The sequence below is a fragment of the Zophobas morio genome, unplaced genomic scaffold (genome assembly GCF_036711695.1).
Source record: "Zophobas morio isolate AGI-343-1 ecotype UQ-CSIRO unplaced genomic scaffold, CSIRO_AGI_Zmor_V1 ptg000012l, whole genome shotgun sequence".
NCBI classification, from domain to species: Eukaryota; Metazoa; Arthropoda; class Insecta; order Coleoptera; family Tenebrionidae; genus Zophobas; species Zophobas morio.
Window position 1 is genome coordinate 18,943,641 of NW_026972117.1, and position 15,528 is coordinate 18,959,168.

General features: G+C 34.6%; 2 protein-coding genes and 1 pseudogene across 6 annotated transcripts in view; 2 read left to right on the forward strand and 1 right to left on the reverse strand.

Annotated features, from left to right (window-relative positions):
- The first annotated feature begins 33 nt into the window (after nucleotides 1–33).
- On the forward strand, nucleotides 34–4,406 carry LOC135127965 (DNA-dependent metalloprotease SPRTN-like). Its single transcript, XM_064054680.1, is given in 3 exon segments — nucleotides 34–123; nucleotides 200–687; nucleotides 690–4,406. Coding segments are annotated over 2 exon segments (549 nt in total). The 5' UTR covers nucleotides 34–123; nucleotides 200–212; the 3' UTR covers nucleotides 764–4,406.
- LOC135127967 (uncharacterized) lies at nucleotides 621–5,045 on the forward strand (annotated as a pseudogene).
- A 2,994-nt stretch (nucleotides 5,046–8,039) lies between these two features.
- The window catches only part of LOC135127968 (vasoactive intestinal polypeptide receptor 2-like), a 100,500-nt gene continuing 93,011 nt past the window's right edge, over nucleotides 8,040–15,528 (reverse strand). For 4 of the 5 annotated variants that reach the window (XM_064054683.1, XM_064054685.1, XM_064054684.1 and 1 more), the window contains exons 3-13: nucleotides 10,211–10,317; nucleotides 10,001–10,156; nucleotides 9,851–9,945; nucleotides 9,635–9,800; nucleotides 9,415–9,580; nucleotides 9,235–9,362; nucleotides 8,949–9,179; nucleotides 8,759–8,901; nucleotides 8,592–8,710; nucleotides 8,443–8,543; nucleotides 8,040–8,392 (exon numbers count right to left, since the gene is read on the reverse strand). In XM_064054683.1, coding sequence (XP_063910753.1) covers nucleotides 8,288–8,392; nucleotides 8,443–8,543; nucleotides 8,592–8,710; nucleotides 8,759–8,901; nucleotides 8,949–9,179; nucleotides 9,235–9,362; nucleotides 9,415–9,580; nucleotides 9,635–9,800; nucleotides 9,851–9,945; nucleotides 10,001–10,156; nucleotides 10,211–10,317 — 1,517 coding nt within the window. In that variant the 3' untranslated portion in view covers nucleotides 8,040–8,287. The remainder of the gene's footprint in view (nucleotides 8,393–8,442; nucleotides 8,544–8,591; nucleotides 8,711–8,758; nucleotides 8,902–8,948; nucleotides 9,180–9,234; nucleotides 9,363–9,414; nucleotides 9,581–9,634; nucleotides 9,801–9,850; nucleotides 9,946–10,000; nucleotides 10,157–10,210; nucleotides 10,318–15,528) is intronic. The other variant, XM_064054687.1, reaches the window with a different exon arrangement.

Sequence of the window (15,528 nt, forward strand, 5' to 3'; positions counted from 1 at the left end):
TGTCACTGAAGTGACAGTTGGGAGCACTGAAGTTGAAAAAGATAGAGAGCTCCAATTGGGGTTACAATTTTGAATTAAACTGCACCAAAAAGCGCCGTGAAGAGAATACACCAAAATATAAAGGTAGGAATCACGTTAGGATTGATATAAATAATGGAATGCATGATTTGCAGAACTAATTAATTATTATTATTAGTAGTTTTGAGGTTAGAATGGCGGAAATGGATAGACAAATGGTTCTTTTACTGCCACACCGATTCGAACAGGAATATAAAGCATCCAGGAACGCGCAAAGCACAGACGAGGAGTTGGCCCGACCATTCCAAGAACAGTTTGAGCAAGAAGAAGCAGTCGAAAGACCAAAGTCCGATTGGGTTTATCAGTTTACAACATCTGGCCATAATTCTCCCAGATCACTAGTAGATCTTTTTTAGGAGCTCGTACATCTCACTCCTGACGTTCATAATTTGTTTATGGTTTTTAATCAACGGTTTTTCTGGAATAAATTGCTGTATGTATGTGTGGCTTGGAGCAGACGAATGACTTCTTGTGCTGGTATTTGTGCATACAATGGTAAATGAGGAATGTGTAGAATAACTTTGAGCGCACCTCTCCTTAAGTTGAGACCCAGGAAAAATTTGGTGGCGACAGGTCTCCAGAAAATAATACACCCATATTTGTTTGTTACAGTAATAGGGACCGAGATGGTCATGGGCCAGAATTCCATAAACACGTGTATAGGATTAATCAGGAGGCAGGTTAGTTGAATTGAATGTTGCCTGAATCAGTTGAAAATTTGACAGTGTTTTGAGTAAATTTTAATCGTGTAAGCATGTGATTGTTGAATATTGTGTTTGAACTTGGCTAGAATGTGAGTTTGGCAACGTCTGACTTTCTTTTAAAGAATCTTGAGTTATTTATTATGTCTGTATGAGATAGGGTATGATAAATGCAGAAGTATATATGTATTTCTATCTTTTATTTTTGTGTATAAATTTTGCTAGTTTTTTCACAGGAAATGTTTTATGTTACAATGATGGCAATTCTGATCTAACGTATTATCACATAACACGCATTTCCTACTCACGACATTCCATTACCAAAATCTTAAAATCTACGAAATAGGCTCATGAAACTAATTAAAATTAATCTTAAAAATCCTCTCATGCGGTTAAAAACTTAAGAATAACCTAACAAATCTCTAAATATTTGGGATACATTCTAAAACATAATAATAATACGTGTGTGGTAACTAAGCCTCGAAAACTGCAATTCGAGTAATCTACTTAGTCATTTATTAAACTCCGATTGAGTATTTACAGGCTAGCTAAGTACGCTAAAACCTCTCTACAACGGACAGCTGTGGTGACTAAGAAGGTGTCCGTTATTGAGAGGTGTCCGTTGGAGAGGTTGATAAAAAAATAAATATCTATATTTGTTGTATACATATATTGAAAACCTATTTGATGTATGCACATATAGACATTAAATATTTATATATACTTTTCCACTTAGTGAAATAGCCGCCATTATTTTCATTACGAAGTTTCTATCATATTTGCCAGAAACATACACATACATAGGTAACAATAAGAAGCTTATCGAATTACAAAAACTTAGCAGATTTAAGAATTTAAACAAATAATGAATTATTATTAGTGCAGTGCTGCCGGCAATCATTTGAAAGGATTTAAAATACAATTTTAAAATTAATTTTTGGGAAAACCGGTAAACCTACAATGGATTAAATGGAATAACGAGAAAACCATTAGTATGTCATAATAATTATTATTATAATAGGGTGCCGCGGGCGGTACTCAAAATTAGTTAATCTGTTAAAAGTGCATGAGCTGTTTACCAGGTAAAATCGTAGTAACAAATAAATCTGTCCGTTGTGTAGAGGTAAATTTCTAAGAAATGTCTAGCAAATTTTACTGTCCGCGTCTGTTGTTGAGAGGGTCCGTTGTTGGGAGGTTTTACTTCATTACATTTCCGTGTCCGTTAAGGGAGGTTTTGCTGTACTATTAAAACTGCTAAAAACAATTAAAACGAAAAATCCAGTGGAAATCAAAGAAATCTTCCCCTGAGAATAAAGAAAAACTAAAACTAACCGGATTAAAACATACACTTAAATCTACGCTGAAAATAAGACATTCAAAAAGAGAGATAAGTAATTTTTACTTTAATTAATTCGCTAAATACTCTCATAATTTTCAAGTTCATTTAGGCCAAAACTAAATGCTACTATAACAGATGCTTACACTAATAATAATCTTTCTTTTATTATCCAAAATGTTTCCGAAGATTAAGTTATATCTGTAATGTCAACCTTAGCTAATAAATTGACAGCCGGAGATGATCTCGTTCCTAGTTTCTTGATTCATGATACTCGATTTGTCATTAAGACAGCAACATTTCCAAATAAATGAAAGATAGAGAATTGTTCGTATCTTTAAAAAATGTGATTGCCACTTAATAAAAAACTATAGACCTATTTCAGTCCTTTCCAACTTCGCTAAAATCATCGAAATTCTCCGGTTTATCGAAATATCTATTATAATATTAAGTCATCTCTCCATTCACCAACATGGATTTCTGCCAGCTCGATCAACAATTACCAATTTAGTAATAATTATACAGTTTATCTCGCAAGAATTAGACAGAAATAATAATTAAGTCGATGTTATTTATACTGATTTTTCTAGCGCTTTTGACTCAATAGATCATTATACTTTATTAAATAAGCTAAGCTGTTTTGGATTTGCGGCCAGTTCTCTCAAGTTATTGCAATCGTATTTAAATAACCGTCCTAATTATGTTTCGTACAATGGTTTTAAGTCCAAGAATTTTATTTTCAATTCCGGAGTCCTCCAAGGGTCTAATTTCAGTCCTTTGCTTTTTATTATATTTATCAATGATCTATTAGAGCTTCTTAATTGTAAAGTACTGGAATATGCAGACGGTATAAAGTTATACTCTTCAATTAATAATATCAATGATGTTAAAATTTTTCAAACTAACTTTGATAAATTAGTAAATTACTGCAGTAGTGTTAAACTAGTATTAAATATTGAGAAATGCTTTTATATAACATTCACAAAGAAAGTAAATCCAGTGCATTCTACGTACCTACTATAAATGGTCAACATTTAAAAAAACGCCAAAAGAATATCTGTTACCGCTAAAAATTCCTTCCGCCTCCGGCGCTGTCTGTTCACACCAAATGCATCGAAAACCCCTGACAAAAATCGCATATTTGTGATTATTCAGTTGTTGCAGTCGTATGTGTGATGTGATCGCAGAATTTAGGGTTGTGCAGAGAACTGAGCATAAATTTAATTTGTCAAAAACCTCTTTTCAACACCCAAGTTTGCATTTGCTGATGTCCCACATTTATCGAAATTGATACGAAACCACATTTTTGGACCGTTCAACTTTCAATAATTTCGTTTTTATCATTATTAACTTTCGTTAACCGACAACTAATTGACGTATTTGACAGAGCGATTACAATTCAAGCTGAAATTCTCTAGACTTCCCTAGCGAAGCTCACAAGGTCGTTGATGCCACCTGACGTCACAAATAGATGCGCGGACGATTTTTAAATTGGTACATCGGATGCCTATACCATGTCCCCTTCTACCATGGCGTGGCCCACGGCAACTCGGAACTTGCGTGAAAATCGCTTCTACTGCTTTTATAGGGACTTTTGCCCATTTATTTTGTCTCCCGCGACGTTAGTGAGCCATTATGGGTTGCCCGGAACACGACTTTTAGGCCTTATTTTGCTGTTTTATAAGGCTTAGTTTGGTTTGACTAGGCTTTCGTCTCGGACGGATTTACACGAGTTCGGTGTCGTAAATTTGTCGATTTTTTCAACTTGCATTGGCGGGGTTCTTTGATCTGTTTTTTATGCGTCTGGGTTTTGCCTGCTACTGTTTTAGTTTGGGTAGGAATTCTAATGAAAATAACTGCGATTGGCGGCTTTTGTGGATGTACGGTTCTGCACATGTTGTACGCAATGTCTGACAGGCGCAATGATGTTTGAAATTTACGAATTTTGTTCTTATGTTTGGGGATTGGTGGTAGAGTCTGACTACCTGTTTGAATGGTACTATGTGCAGATTTGGACATGCGTGTTAAGTAATTAACATTTAAAAATTTGCGAATTTTGTTTTTATGTTCTGGAGATGTGTTTTTCGTTTTTTTGTTGTAATTTTCTCGTGAACTGATTTAGTAACGGCCCGTCACAACCAATAACATTGGTGGCGTTGTAATGGCCTTATCTGAGTATGGTGCGGAGATCACTTTCACATTTGTCAAAGTAATTTTTGAACGTAGTTAATTTTTGTAATTTTATTTTTTGGTGTTAGGTAAAAGAATCTGCAAAATCTACTCAGAAAGAAAGGAAGTTGTAAGTAATGCGAAATCTAACGATATTCCTCTGTTCCTCCAGATGTTTTTTTGTGAGTATCCAGTGTGTAATAAAAGTCTTATTGTCAGGACTAAATAGCCATTTAGATAAATGTTTGTGTGAACCATTAAAGGCCAGAGAACCAGAAATTTCAGGTTCTTCTAAAGAAGAAAAGAACGAATGTCCTGGTTGTAATACGCAAATTAAATATTCTCTTTTCGACGTTCACGTTGAACAGTGGGTAAGGAGAATTTACGATGGAGTAGAAGAAAAATTAGGGAACAAAGAATCTCCGGAAGTGATCTCGTGTTTAGCGTGTGGGGAGAAGATACTTAAAAGAAATCTGAATATACACTTGGAGGATTGTATTATCGATATTTTCGATGTAGATTTTGATGATGCAAAGGAAGAAGTGAAGGATAGTGTCGATAAGGACGATAAGCAAACCAAATCTGAGTTTCATTGCCTATTTTGTATGAAGTTAGTAAACGAAGCAGGAATGAAGCAACATCTTGACAGCTGTCTACAAGCTGATGTGCTGACATAATGGAGTCTATGATGGACGATTTCTTTTAAGTTCTTTACATTTTTACGATTTTTGATACTTTAAATACATTTCTTTTTTAGAAAATGGAGTTTTATATTGACCTACTAACTATAGTATGTACCGAGTGAATGTTAATGTTGTGATTTTTTTGTCAAGTTGGCAACCTATTTAAAATTTTGATAACTGTGAACCGACGTAGTAGCATGGATGCCAATAATTCAGAATTGCTAATACAAAAATTTCTGTAATATCGGTATTTGTTTTTTTCGTTTAGCTTATTCTGCAAAAATAGTGAAAATGTTCGTAATTAAGTGCTGCCGGTGTAAAATAGAGTTGTAATTAAATTACATACTGTGGTAAGTTATTATGATAACCCAAACATCCCACCTTAATTGACATGTAAAAGAATTGAAAGCTCGCGAAAAATTCAAAAATTCAAAATTGGCCTTGTCTGTGATTGTCTAACAAAATGGAACCCTACGTTGAGCTTTTAAAAAATGGCGGGATGCGTTCAGGTGCAAATAGTGGACCCCAAGGTTGGAAAAGTACCACTAAATAAAACAAAAAATGTATGGAGACACAAAATGTTTTATTTCTCCACTGACAAAAAAAAAAACGAAAAAAAAGCAAATTTAAAATTATGGCAGTCAACAAGAGAACACAATTTTAATAAAAACTATGCAACGGCAGCGGCACCAAAGCGCTATAAGAGTCTGGCGATCGAACTATATCAATTTCATTCTAGGGCACAATAAAAATACCCAAAGGGGGCGTTGTAGCACGAGCGGAGTTTGGGGCTCCTGGCCGTGGCTGTTCTACCGTCGACGGTGATTCTGTCTATCACAAGCACTGTCGCAAAGCACATCTCCATTACGCACATGCCGTACTAGCAGGCAGTTGCGGTCGCAAACTTGTGGGTGGGTCCCGACAATGGAGAAGACGCCGACAGCGTCACGTCATCTCGACCCCCCTGAGTTTTATACAAAGCCTGCATTCTTTGTGCAGATGTCGCGATAAATCCCGCCAGCTCGACTAGGAACCGCGCACTCCACTTCCACCATGTGTTTCTGTGTTATTGAACCTCAATTCCGTCTGAATGCCAATTTCTATAACTGACATTAAACTACAACTGAACAAGTGTTAAAGTTTCAAAATGAGCAATAAACAACATTTAAATTCGCCATACACTCTTGTGAAATTTGAAACAGCAAGGAAAATTACTGAGGCTAAAATTGTGAGATACAGAAAAATTGCAAAGCTAACAAAAATTACATGATTTTAATAATTTATGTCTATTCGAATTATTGATTAATTTTTAAAAGTGAAGTTATTCAGCTGCATGTTTGGTCATCGTTTACATTCCCCAAACAAACACATAAAAAGCATAGCAGTCAATCTGAAGGTTCAAATTGGCGTCGGACGAATGCGTCGTTAAAAAAAAATGCGTCAAAAATGTGTCTCCCAAAAATGCGATCAATCCTGTGGCGTTAAGCAAATAATGGCCTAAATCAAAGGAATAAAATGCACGTCCCCCCCCCATGATCCACAATGTCGTTAATTTGTTCAATAAGATTTTACAGTTCAAACATATGCTCGGTTTGAAAATACTCTTTCAGTATGGCCGCTGCCAGAACAAAGAATTTAAATAATTAGCTTTGAGAGTTTATATCGTGCAGTGTTTATCCTAAACAAAATGCATGATAAATAAACACAAAATGCGTCCAGCGTTGCGAGGAAAATGCGTCTCGGTGATGTGATGATGGTAACGATGATAATAACTGCCTAAGGGTGAAAATTAATCCCTCAGCCCCTCAGTCCACGATTTCATGAATTCTGCCGCACTTTTCTACGGTCTTTTTCCACAGTGGGACAACGTTAGGTTAATTTAACTGCTGTAAATGAACTATTATCAACCTTGTGTGAGAAATTAAGAAGTGTTATAACGTAACACTTGAGTTTTAGCATCCAGAAACTTATTCATAACCTGATAAACAAAAGACTGAGTCTGACTAAGTGAATTTCATGAAATCTCCTAGCAAATGATTTATCTAAATAAATCTAATGTCTGTTAAATTGTGTTAGAACCAGTTAACGATTAAAATGTTAACATGAATTGTGAATTTAGAAATAAAACAAATTTACACCACCCGTTAGCGTCGATTGAAAATTCACCTATTTCCCCTTGAAAAAAAAAGGCTTCCTCATTTTTATTAACTACCAAACCAACTAAATTTAACCTAGCTAACTCACCACGTGGTTACACTCACAAGCAACACACCAAAAGTGCCGCTCTCCCCAACCTCTAAAAAACAAGCACCCGTCTCTTTACTAACCCTCTAACTAAAATTCCAAGCAGAACTAACAACTACCCAAAAAGCGTTAACGTGCACATAGTTGCCTATGTTTAACGATTTTTTTGATTGAGTTTTTTTTTAATTCAAATTATTCAAATGTGATTTCGCGCCGTTTTTAATTTTTTTTCAGCGCGAAATTTTAATTAAAATGCGGTCACCACAATACATACTAGTTACCATTTCTTAAAATTAAGTACAGTGGGTAGATGACCAATAACGTGGACGTCTGGTGTATTTTTTTCGTGGTCACACATTAGTGCATATCTCATCACGTCATCAGTGAGACACCCCTTTGCTTCAAATTGGACTGAAATGAATTGGATACACATCTATTATTGAGAATACATAAAATAAATGCTTTCTTTAAATATAAAACTGAAACATTGTGTTGTTGAGTAGTTTCCACTGTACAGTTAGGCCAGCTGTTACCTGGTAGCCACCTAGGTTGATGTTCTTTAGGGGATGCCCAGCATTTCTAACAGATTAGAACTGACTGTGCATCCTGTAGGCCTGTTAAGACAAGAGTGTAGAAAACGGAAAATTTCAATAGAATCATGTTTCAATTATTTCTGTATTTAAACTACATTTAGAAGCTCTATACATAAAATTGACAATAAGGTGACGTTTTCACCAAAAAATGATGGCGGTAGCGTTGAAGCTTTGTGTGTAGCTTGCAATATAGAAAAATGTGAAAATTTTGCCACAGCTAAAGTAAACAAAAAGAGACATTTATATATAGTTTTTTATTTTAAAATTGGATGTATAAGTCATACATGCGTCTTTGAAACATCACATTGAATACATTCTTAACAGTAAAAACAGTCTTATAAAGAAAAATACTTTAACAGATTTCTTTCTTTTTCTACTAAAAAAGGACTAGATCGCTATACGATGTGCTCTGAATGAACATCGATGACGTACATCAAACATCTTGATTGACATCGACGAATATCACAAAAATTTAAATAGGGCTTAAAAGTCGTTCTGCACCGCCATCTTGAGTGTCTCCTCGTTGATCTCCGTTACCGACCGTTTTTTCCCCGAAGTATGTTCGATACAGAGCGTCGTCTCGGCCGTCTGCAAACAAATGAAAATTACTGCATACAGATTACTTCCCGATCACTTACAGGAGGTATAGATCCTGTAAAATTGATAGGTTGGGAATGTCTCTGCGATCTCGAGTTCCTTCTCGACGGATTGTAGCAGATATGGTCTTTTGCTTTGTCACCTTGAAAGTATGTGTGACAATCGACCAGTCGCTTGTTGCCGTACTCACCTTGTTTGAGTTTGGGGATGGAATCTAGGCGACATTTGCTGTTGCGGTGGAGTACTCCGTTTGTGTAGAGGGAGCTACATGACATAGTTGTGCATACTGATGACCTGCCCACAACTGATCTAAAAAAAACTGAATTATTTTATTGAATTGGTCGAAGGAACTAGAACCTTGAGAATCTATTCCGGCAGGGGAAGAAGTACTTTGAGTATTTTCGGTTAGCAAGGTATGTAAGAAGGTAATAGAAGTGGGGTTGGATCTCTGATCTGACTTCGCCGTTAAGAAAGCAGTAGAGTATCGCCACGAAGAAGCCCTAGAAATAGATTCGTGAGTGTGACACAAGTACTGATTAATATGTACCTGAAAGCTTCCGAAGAGTAAATCGCAGAATAACCAAACGACTTCCACTATCCAGTGTGTTCCCTTTACGTGGAACAATATCGAAAACAGGGCGTAATGGACTCCAAACAACGGTACTAGGACTAAAGTTGATTTGAACCATTTTTGGTACCTTTGTGCATCTTCATTGATTGGTGATCTGAGTTTGCTGTATAGTACTACCGAGATTCTCGTGAAGAGGCATAAGTTGAGCTACATATCATTCTTTCAAAAATTTTATTCACCATGGGACCAAGTATATAGTTACCAAATTTGATATTATTGTTGGTATTCTGATGATCAAAATTACATGGCTTTCGTCCGTAGTCCAACAGAAACTGTCCTCGACCAGAAGTCTAGCAGGAATCCAAAACCCAATTACGATCAAAGGGAAACCTGTATTCACCACCAAAATTACAATAGACTAGACAAATAGTGTCGTACTTACCCCAACCCATAACGACATACCACTTGATACTATTACTAGAGTCCGTGAATAGTGCCCTGAAGATAAGATTATGCAAGTACAATCCTTCCATTAATATCCACGAGTAGTTTGCAGTGACAAAATAATGCCAGAAGCTCGTGATGAATTTACAGGTCCAGTTGTTTGTCTAAAAAATAAAAAACTAATAAAATAAGAACAACTAAAGAAAGAAAAAATGAACCTCTGAATTGACAGCAAAATACATAGAGCCATTTTGTTTGTTAAAGTCTGACGGCAGACCTAATCCTTCAAGAAAAATAACTTTAAAAACAATCGAGGTAAGGGCTCTGAGAATAAAGGACGCAAACAGATGCATGTGGAGAATGTTTCTAGCGCAGTGAAGTTTTCTTGAAAACAAAAGAGTTAACACAATATTTTTCCGAGCATGACAACTTACTTGATGAAGAGCATGATGGCGAAAGCGATGATGAGAGAAGCCAAGGATATTATATATCCGGTTTGTGATATGACGTGGACGGCAGGAGCATATTGCTGTATGAGAGAAAAGTAGGAATTCTTTTTTTTAACAGGGTTATACAAAACTTACTTCCATGAATCTGGTGTAAAGGAGGTCTGTTTTGTTTAGGTCGATGTATATAGTTGTAATTTTGTCTTTGTAACAACCTGTGTAATTGGTCCAAGGCATGTTGTCGTGAAAGTACCAGTTGCCATTTTCCATGCATTGACGAGTAGCATTGTTTGTCTGGAAAATTGTTAATTATAGAGTGAGATATGTTGTTTCGTTGAGTTGTGGTACCGGAATGAAGCCAGTGAAGTACGATGGACAGTTCTGGACAGCTAGAGTTCCAGCGGGTGTGGCATTCCAGCAGAGGATTTCGTCCCAGAAAGGTGGACACATGTAAGCTACCATTGCCATGAAACAAAATACCAGTTATTGAAAAATGGACTAGAATTGCAAGAGAACTGTTTATAATGTTTTCGTATGACTTTAGAAGTCTAAGGAGCTATAATAATTATAAATGTATATAGTTTTTGCCATTTCTATTGAAACACCACCTGTTGATTTTGCCTAAAATTTAGCAATTGCTAACAGTTTTCGGTTGATTGACAACGGCTTTTAGTTAGAAAATTGTCTGAATATGAACGTTGCCAAATTTACGATCAACAAGCGGTGTTTCAATAGAAATGGCAAAGGCTATACGTGACACGTTGGTTTATATTTCGTAGCTGCTTAATGTTAGCCGTTTTGGAGATAACAAATATAAGCACATCTGCTTTAAGCTACAGGTTACAATTTAATTATTCACCAGAGCAATTAAAACGGGTTTCCTGGTACTAAAATTAAAAAAAATTGTTGCTTTATCAAATTAGGTTAGGTGTTGTATGTAGAGCTTTCAACTCTGCCATTACGAGAGGAAAAGGAGTTCCTAAACACGTTTATTGGTATGGTAATTTTTTTCTATAATTTTAATTTAAATTATGCTACTTTTAGTTTAAAATTTTAGTAGATAAAGCCTTATTAGTTGAGTTGCTAAAATATGCAAAGCGAACGGCAGATATGTTTGTGACCGGGATCATAACTAATTTCATCCGTTTCTAAGTCAGTTTTAACGTTTTCATAATCCCCAATTAAAACTTTGCTCATTCTCATTTGTTATATCAGTTTAAAGCCGTTTAGTTTTTTACTGAAATTTTCAGCGCGTTCACTTTAAAATTAAAAGGTAACAAATCTAAAATTATTTAGGGATGAATTCATAATTCCATATAGCACAAGTTCATGATTCCGTTTTTAAAACTCGACATTCTGAAACCGTGTTGTTTTTGTTGAAATTTTATATGTATGTGAGGCGTTTGCTATAGACGGTAAAATGTTAACCCAAAGGTCACCTCAAAATTTTGGTTTTTAGATGCCATTTAAATTTTAGAAAGGCGGTGAGAAAAGTAAGATATCGCAAGTATTCAAAGCGTCTGTGAGATTCAGTTTTTTAGACGTTCCCTATTTTCAGTTATAATGTATTCCAAAGTCGTAACATTTTACATAAGTATAATGTTATTTGCATGGTGAAGACGTTCACTTTTTGCGTTAGAGGGCATCAAGTATTGACTGTACTCAGTGAAGGAATGCAGACATTTACGACACAATAAATTTTCTAATTTTTTGTTTTCATTTAATAATGGCTTCATGTAAGCAAAAATTAAATTAATTCAGCGTTCGTTTAATGGAAGAGAAAGTTGTCCAGCTTTTGTTCGAGTTTAATTATAGGTATTCATGTTTTGTTATATTTTGAGGGAAGTCAGCAACTAATGTGTTTAGATTGTATATAATTTAATTACAAAGCACGACGGTGTTACTGTTTATAAATTATAATTAATTTCGTAATTAACTTAACTACAATTGTGGTTGCTTTTGCAATGTTGAGATTTTTTTTATAGATTGTTTCTTAATCGGTTGTTAAGTCTGTTTTTCATGCCAAAATTTTAGGAACTTGGAACTATTTTTGGTTAGATGAGAAAGTGCTTCAGATTAATGTTGAACAACGTAAAATTTTAGTGATGTAAAAACGACTTCACGAAAACATCTCCCACAGAGCTAAGTAAATAGATTTTACTATGCAGTTTGTCGTGTCAAACGTTTTAAAAGCCTCGAAGAAGGATGTTAAATAAATACTAAACTTTGGTTTGAAAGTAATCTCACTTGCATCTTTGTTTACCCCTATAATTGATACTTTCAGATAGCTGTCTAATAATAATAATTTTTGAGATATCTCAGTGGAGGTCAAGATTATATTCGTAAATAATAATCGATATACATTATATTGAAATAAATTTACAGAGCTTACATAATTCGAAAATTTTTGCATTAATTTTGGGCTTTTTTGTACTTTTTACTTTACTTATTTTACTTACTTTACTTATATTTTTATGCATCTCTGCGTCATCTTAGAAATTTATTGCTAAAATTTTTAGTGAAAAATATATCTCGAGCGTGTTGCTGTTGAAAGTATTGTTTGTGTTTGTGTAATGTGTTTTTATTTTTTGAATCGCACAGACAGGATGTTTCAATATGAAGTGTGTTATCTCAGGAATGCGTCATCTATTTTTTTTTCATAATTTTGCAGTTTATCTCACAGATTACACAGCTGATTTATTACAAATTTTGTCTGAATATTATTGATTTAACTGATTTGAGACTTATAGAACAGCAACTAAGACTTTTTATTCATTCCTTTCGAAAAATTGATGACATCATCTTAAAAAGAACTATTTATTGATTACTACCTGTGCTTCATAGAATATGCTTTTATTTCCGAGAATTGCTAAGAATTGGTCGGAGATTATTTGAACAGAACTTCCCTCGTCCCTGAAGAACAGTCCAACAAATTCCGCTTCTTTGAGAATAATAAAATTTACTTAAAAAATACATAATACTTGCAGAAACAGTGTAAGAAAAAAAGAAAGGCCCATGAGAGGGGGATTCATAAACGACAAGCATGTTATCACATGATTACATTTTTGGTGTGGAAGATTGGCTAAAATTTTGATTAGCGATTTACCATCTACACGAAATTCTTAACATGCATGCAAAATTTAACAAAAATCGGTTCGGCAGTTTTGAAGATAATGTGTTTAGTAAAAATCGATATGGACGACAGGCGACAGACAGATGAAAACAGGAGACCTATTTTTCGTGCTCTAGGGGTCATCAAACGTCAAGTGTGGTTTCAAATTGTCATTTTTTATTTTTTTTTATGATGTACAAGCGTCTGGTGGTAGAAAATTACACATTTCCTCCAAATTATTGAAAAAAAAAAGTTCAATCCAATTAGGTAGAACTACACTACTAGTCTACAAGTTAAAATATATACAGTGCATCTTTTTAAAATTGGCCACAGGGATTCCTACACACCGGGGTTGTATTTTTTTTTAATGTAACATCTTAGATATATTTTTAGATTTGAATTTTTTACTTCCCGGCCAGTGGCTACTTTCATGCTTTCTCGACGTTCACGACCGACATCTAGAGTGTGACAAAATAGATCTCCCGTTTCCGTCTCTTTGTCGTCTGTATCGGTATTTATTAGACAGATAATTTCTGAAACTACCAGACCGATTTTATAGGTACATAGGGTGATCATAAATCGAAAAAAAGGTAAACTAATCTCTGAACCAAAATTTAAAATGAACTTCATAATTCTGATATGTTTTAATGTGAATTTAATCGACAGATTAAAATTCCGGTAAACATTTTCGAAAATGTTGAAAGTTAAAAATTACGTTGTGGATCGTATTTTAGCATATTATTATTAAATTATTAATAACTTTTTCGAGTTTTCAGGGTCTTCTTCACAACGTATCGTCGAGCTTATCTGTAATTTTTGATCACCCTGTATGTATTAGAAATATCGTGTAGATGGTAAAAGGTTAATCAAAATTTGTTTGATCATCCCCACCAACAATGTGATGACGTCACCTCAAAATTTTGTACGGTACACGTTATTGAAATTTTATGAGATAAGATGCTTATTTTTGTTATTCATACTATTGTAAAATAAATGTTCAGCAACCGATTGTTGGGTCATCGGTTAGAACGAAGTTGATTTCTTACACTGTTACTGGTATTATCTATATTTTTCAAACTGGATTTGTTTGATTATATTTCAGGTGAGAGAGTAGTTTTGTCCAATAACATGAGACAATTTTTTATGAAAAAAAGAAAAAAAAATGGTCCAAAGAGTTTAGACAGTATTTAATCCCTCGCTGTCAGAACCGTGTCTCTATGTCTACCATAATTTCTTCTCATTAGAGTTCTGTGACGGGACATTTTAATAAAATCGCTTCCACTCTGAAACTCACGGCTTGTCCTTAATTTGATCAATAATAAATTGACTGACCCATTAATTTTTTTGAGTCTCATGCTGTGATAAATTACAAGTATAGTCTGACAGGATGGCAGACAGACGGACAGACAGACGGAAATGAGAGACTTATTTCTTCGTACTTTAGGTCGAGAAAACATAAAAGTAGAGGTTCGATCGACGGACTCGATTACAATACTTCCTTCGCTTACGCTCGGGAAATAAAAAAGAAATTAGAGAGAAAGGTGTTTTGAGAAAGAGGTTTTAATATATTTACAGATGGAAATTTGAAATTTCGAAAACAAAACTTTTTATTTAGTTTCTCTTTACAAAGTTATAAGAAATTGGAGTATTGCAAGTCATTTTATCGTATTTTTCAAAATGTTTGCAGAGATTTATCTTGATTATTTTTTACTTGCCGAGCGTAGGCTATGGAAGTATAGTAATCGAGTCCATCAGCCTAATTGCCATTTTCAGATTTTCTCGACGTGTCATGTTCTCTAGAGTACGAAAAAAGTGGTCTTCCTTTTCCGTCTGTCTGTCTGTCTGGTGTCTGGACCCATTTTTATTAGACAAGTAATCTCCGAAACTACTGAACCGATTGTTGGCACATTTTGTACGTATATTAGTAATATGATGTAGATGGTTAAATGCTAATTAAAATTTGGATAATCCCACTACTAATGGGATGACGTCATCTCCAAAATTTATAATATATTTTTTTTAATTTCATAAAATAAGATATTCATGCACTTGTGGTGTGTGAATCCGTGTCGAATTTTCACCCTTGACGTCCAGAATTTTTGGAAAAAATTCAAAACTGTTATCGTACTCATAGTAAATCGTTAAGCAAAATTTATTCGTTTACTCCTTCCCAAAAAACTGATGACATCATCTCAAAATTTTGCCGAATAAATCCTCTCCAAAATGTGCAAAATATGACTCATAAAAATTAGTGAATGAGTCAGTTTATTTTATTGATTAAATCAGGAACGGCTCACTCCGTTTTCCCGAAAATTTGGGTACTGTTATCACTAGTATTAATTACACTGCACCTATCCAAAGTGATACGTATGGAAAAATGTCGATGACGTCATCACAAAATTTTGTTAAGCCAAAACTCATTTGGAGCCTGCGCTCAGCACACTTCTTTACATTTACTTTAACGTTACATACATATCTTTATTTTAACTTATAAGGGTTCTCATTAAAAATGGATTATTTTATTGTATTTCAGGGGCGAGGGAAGTTCTGTCGA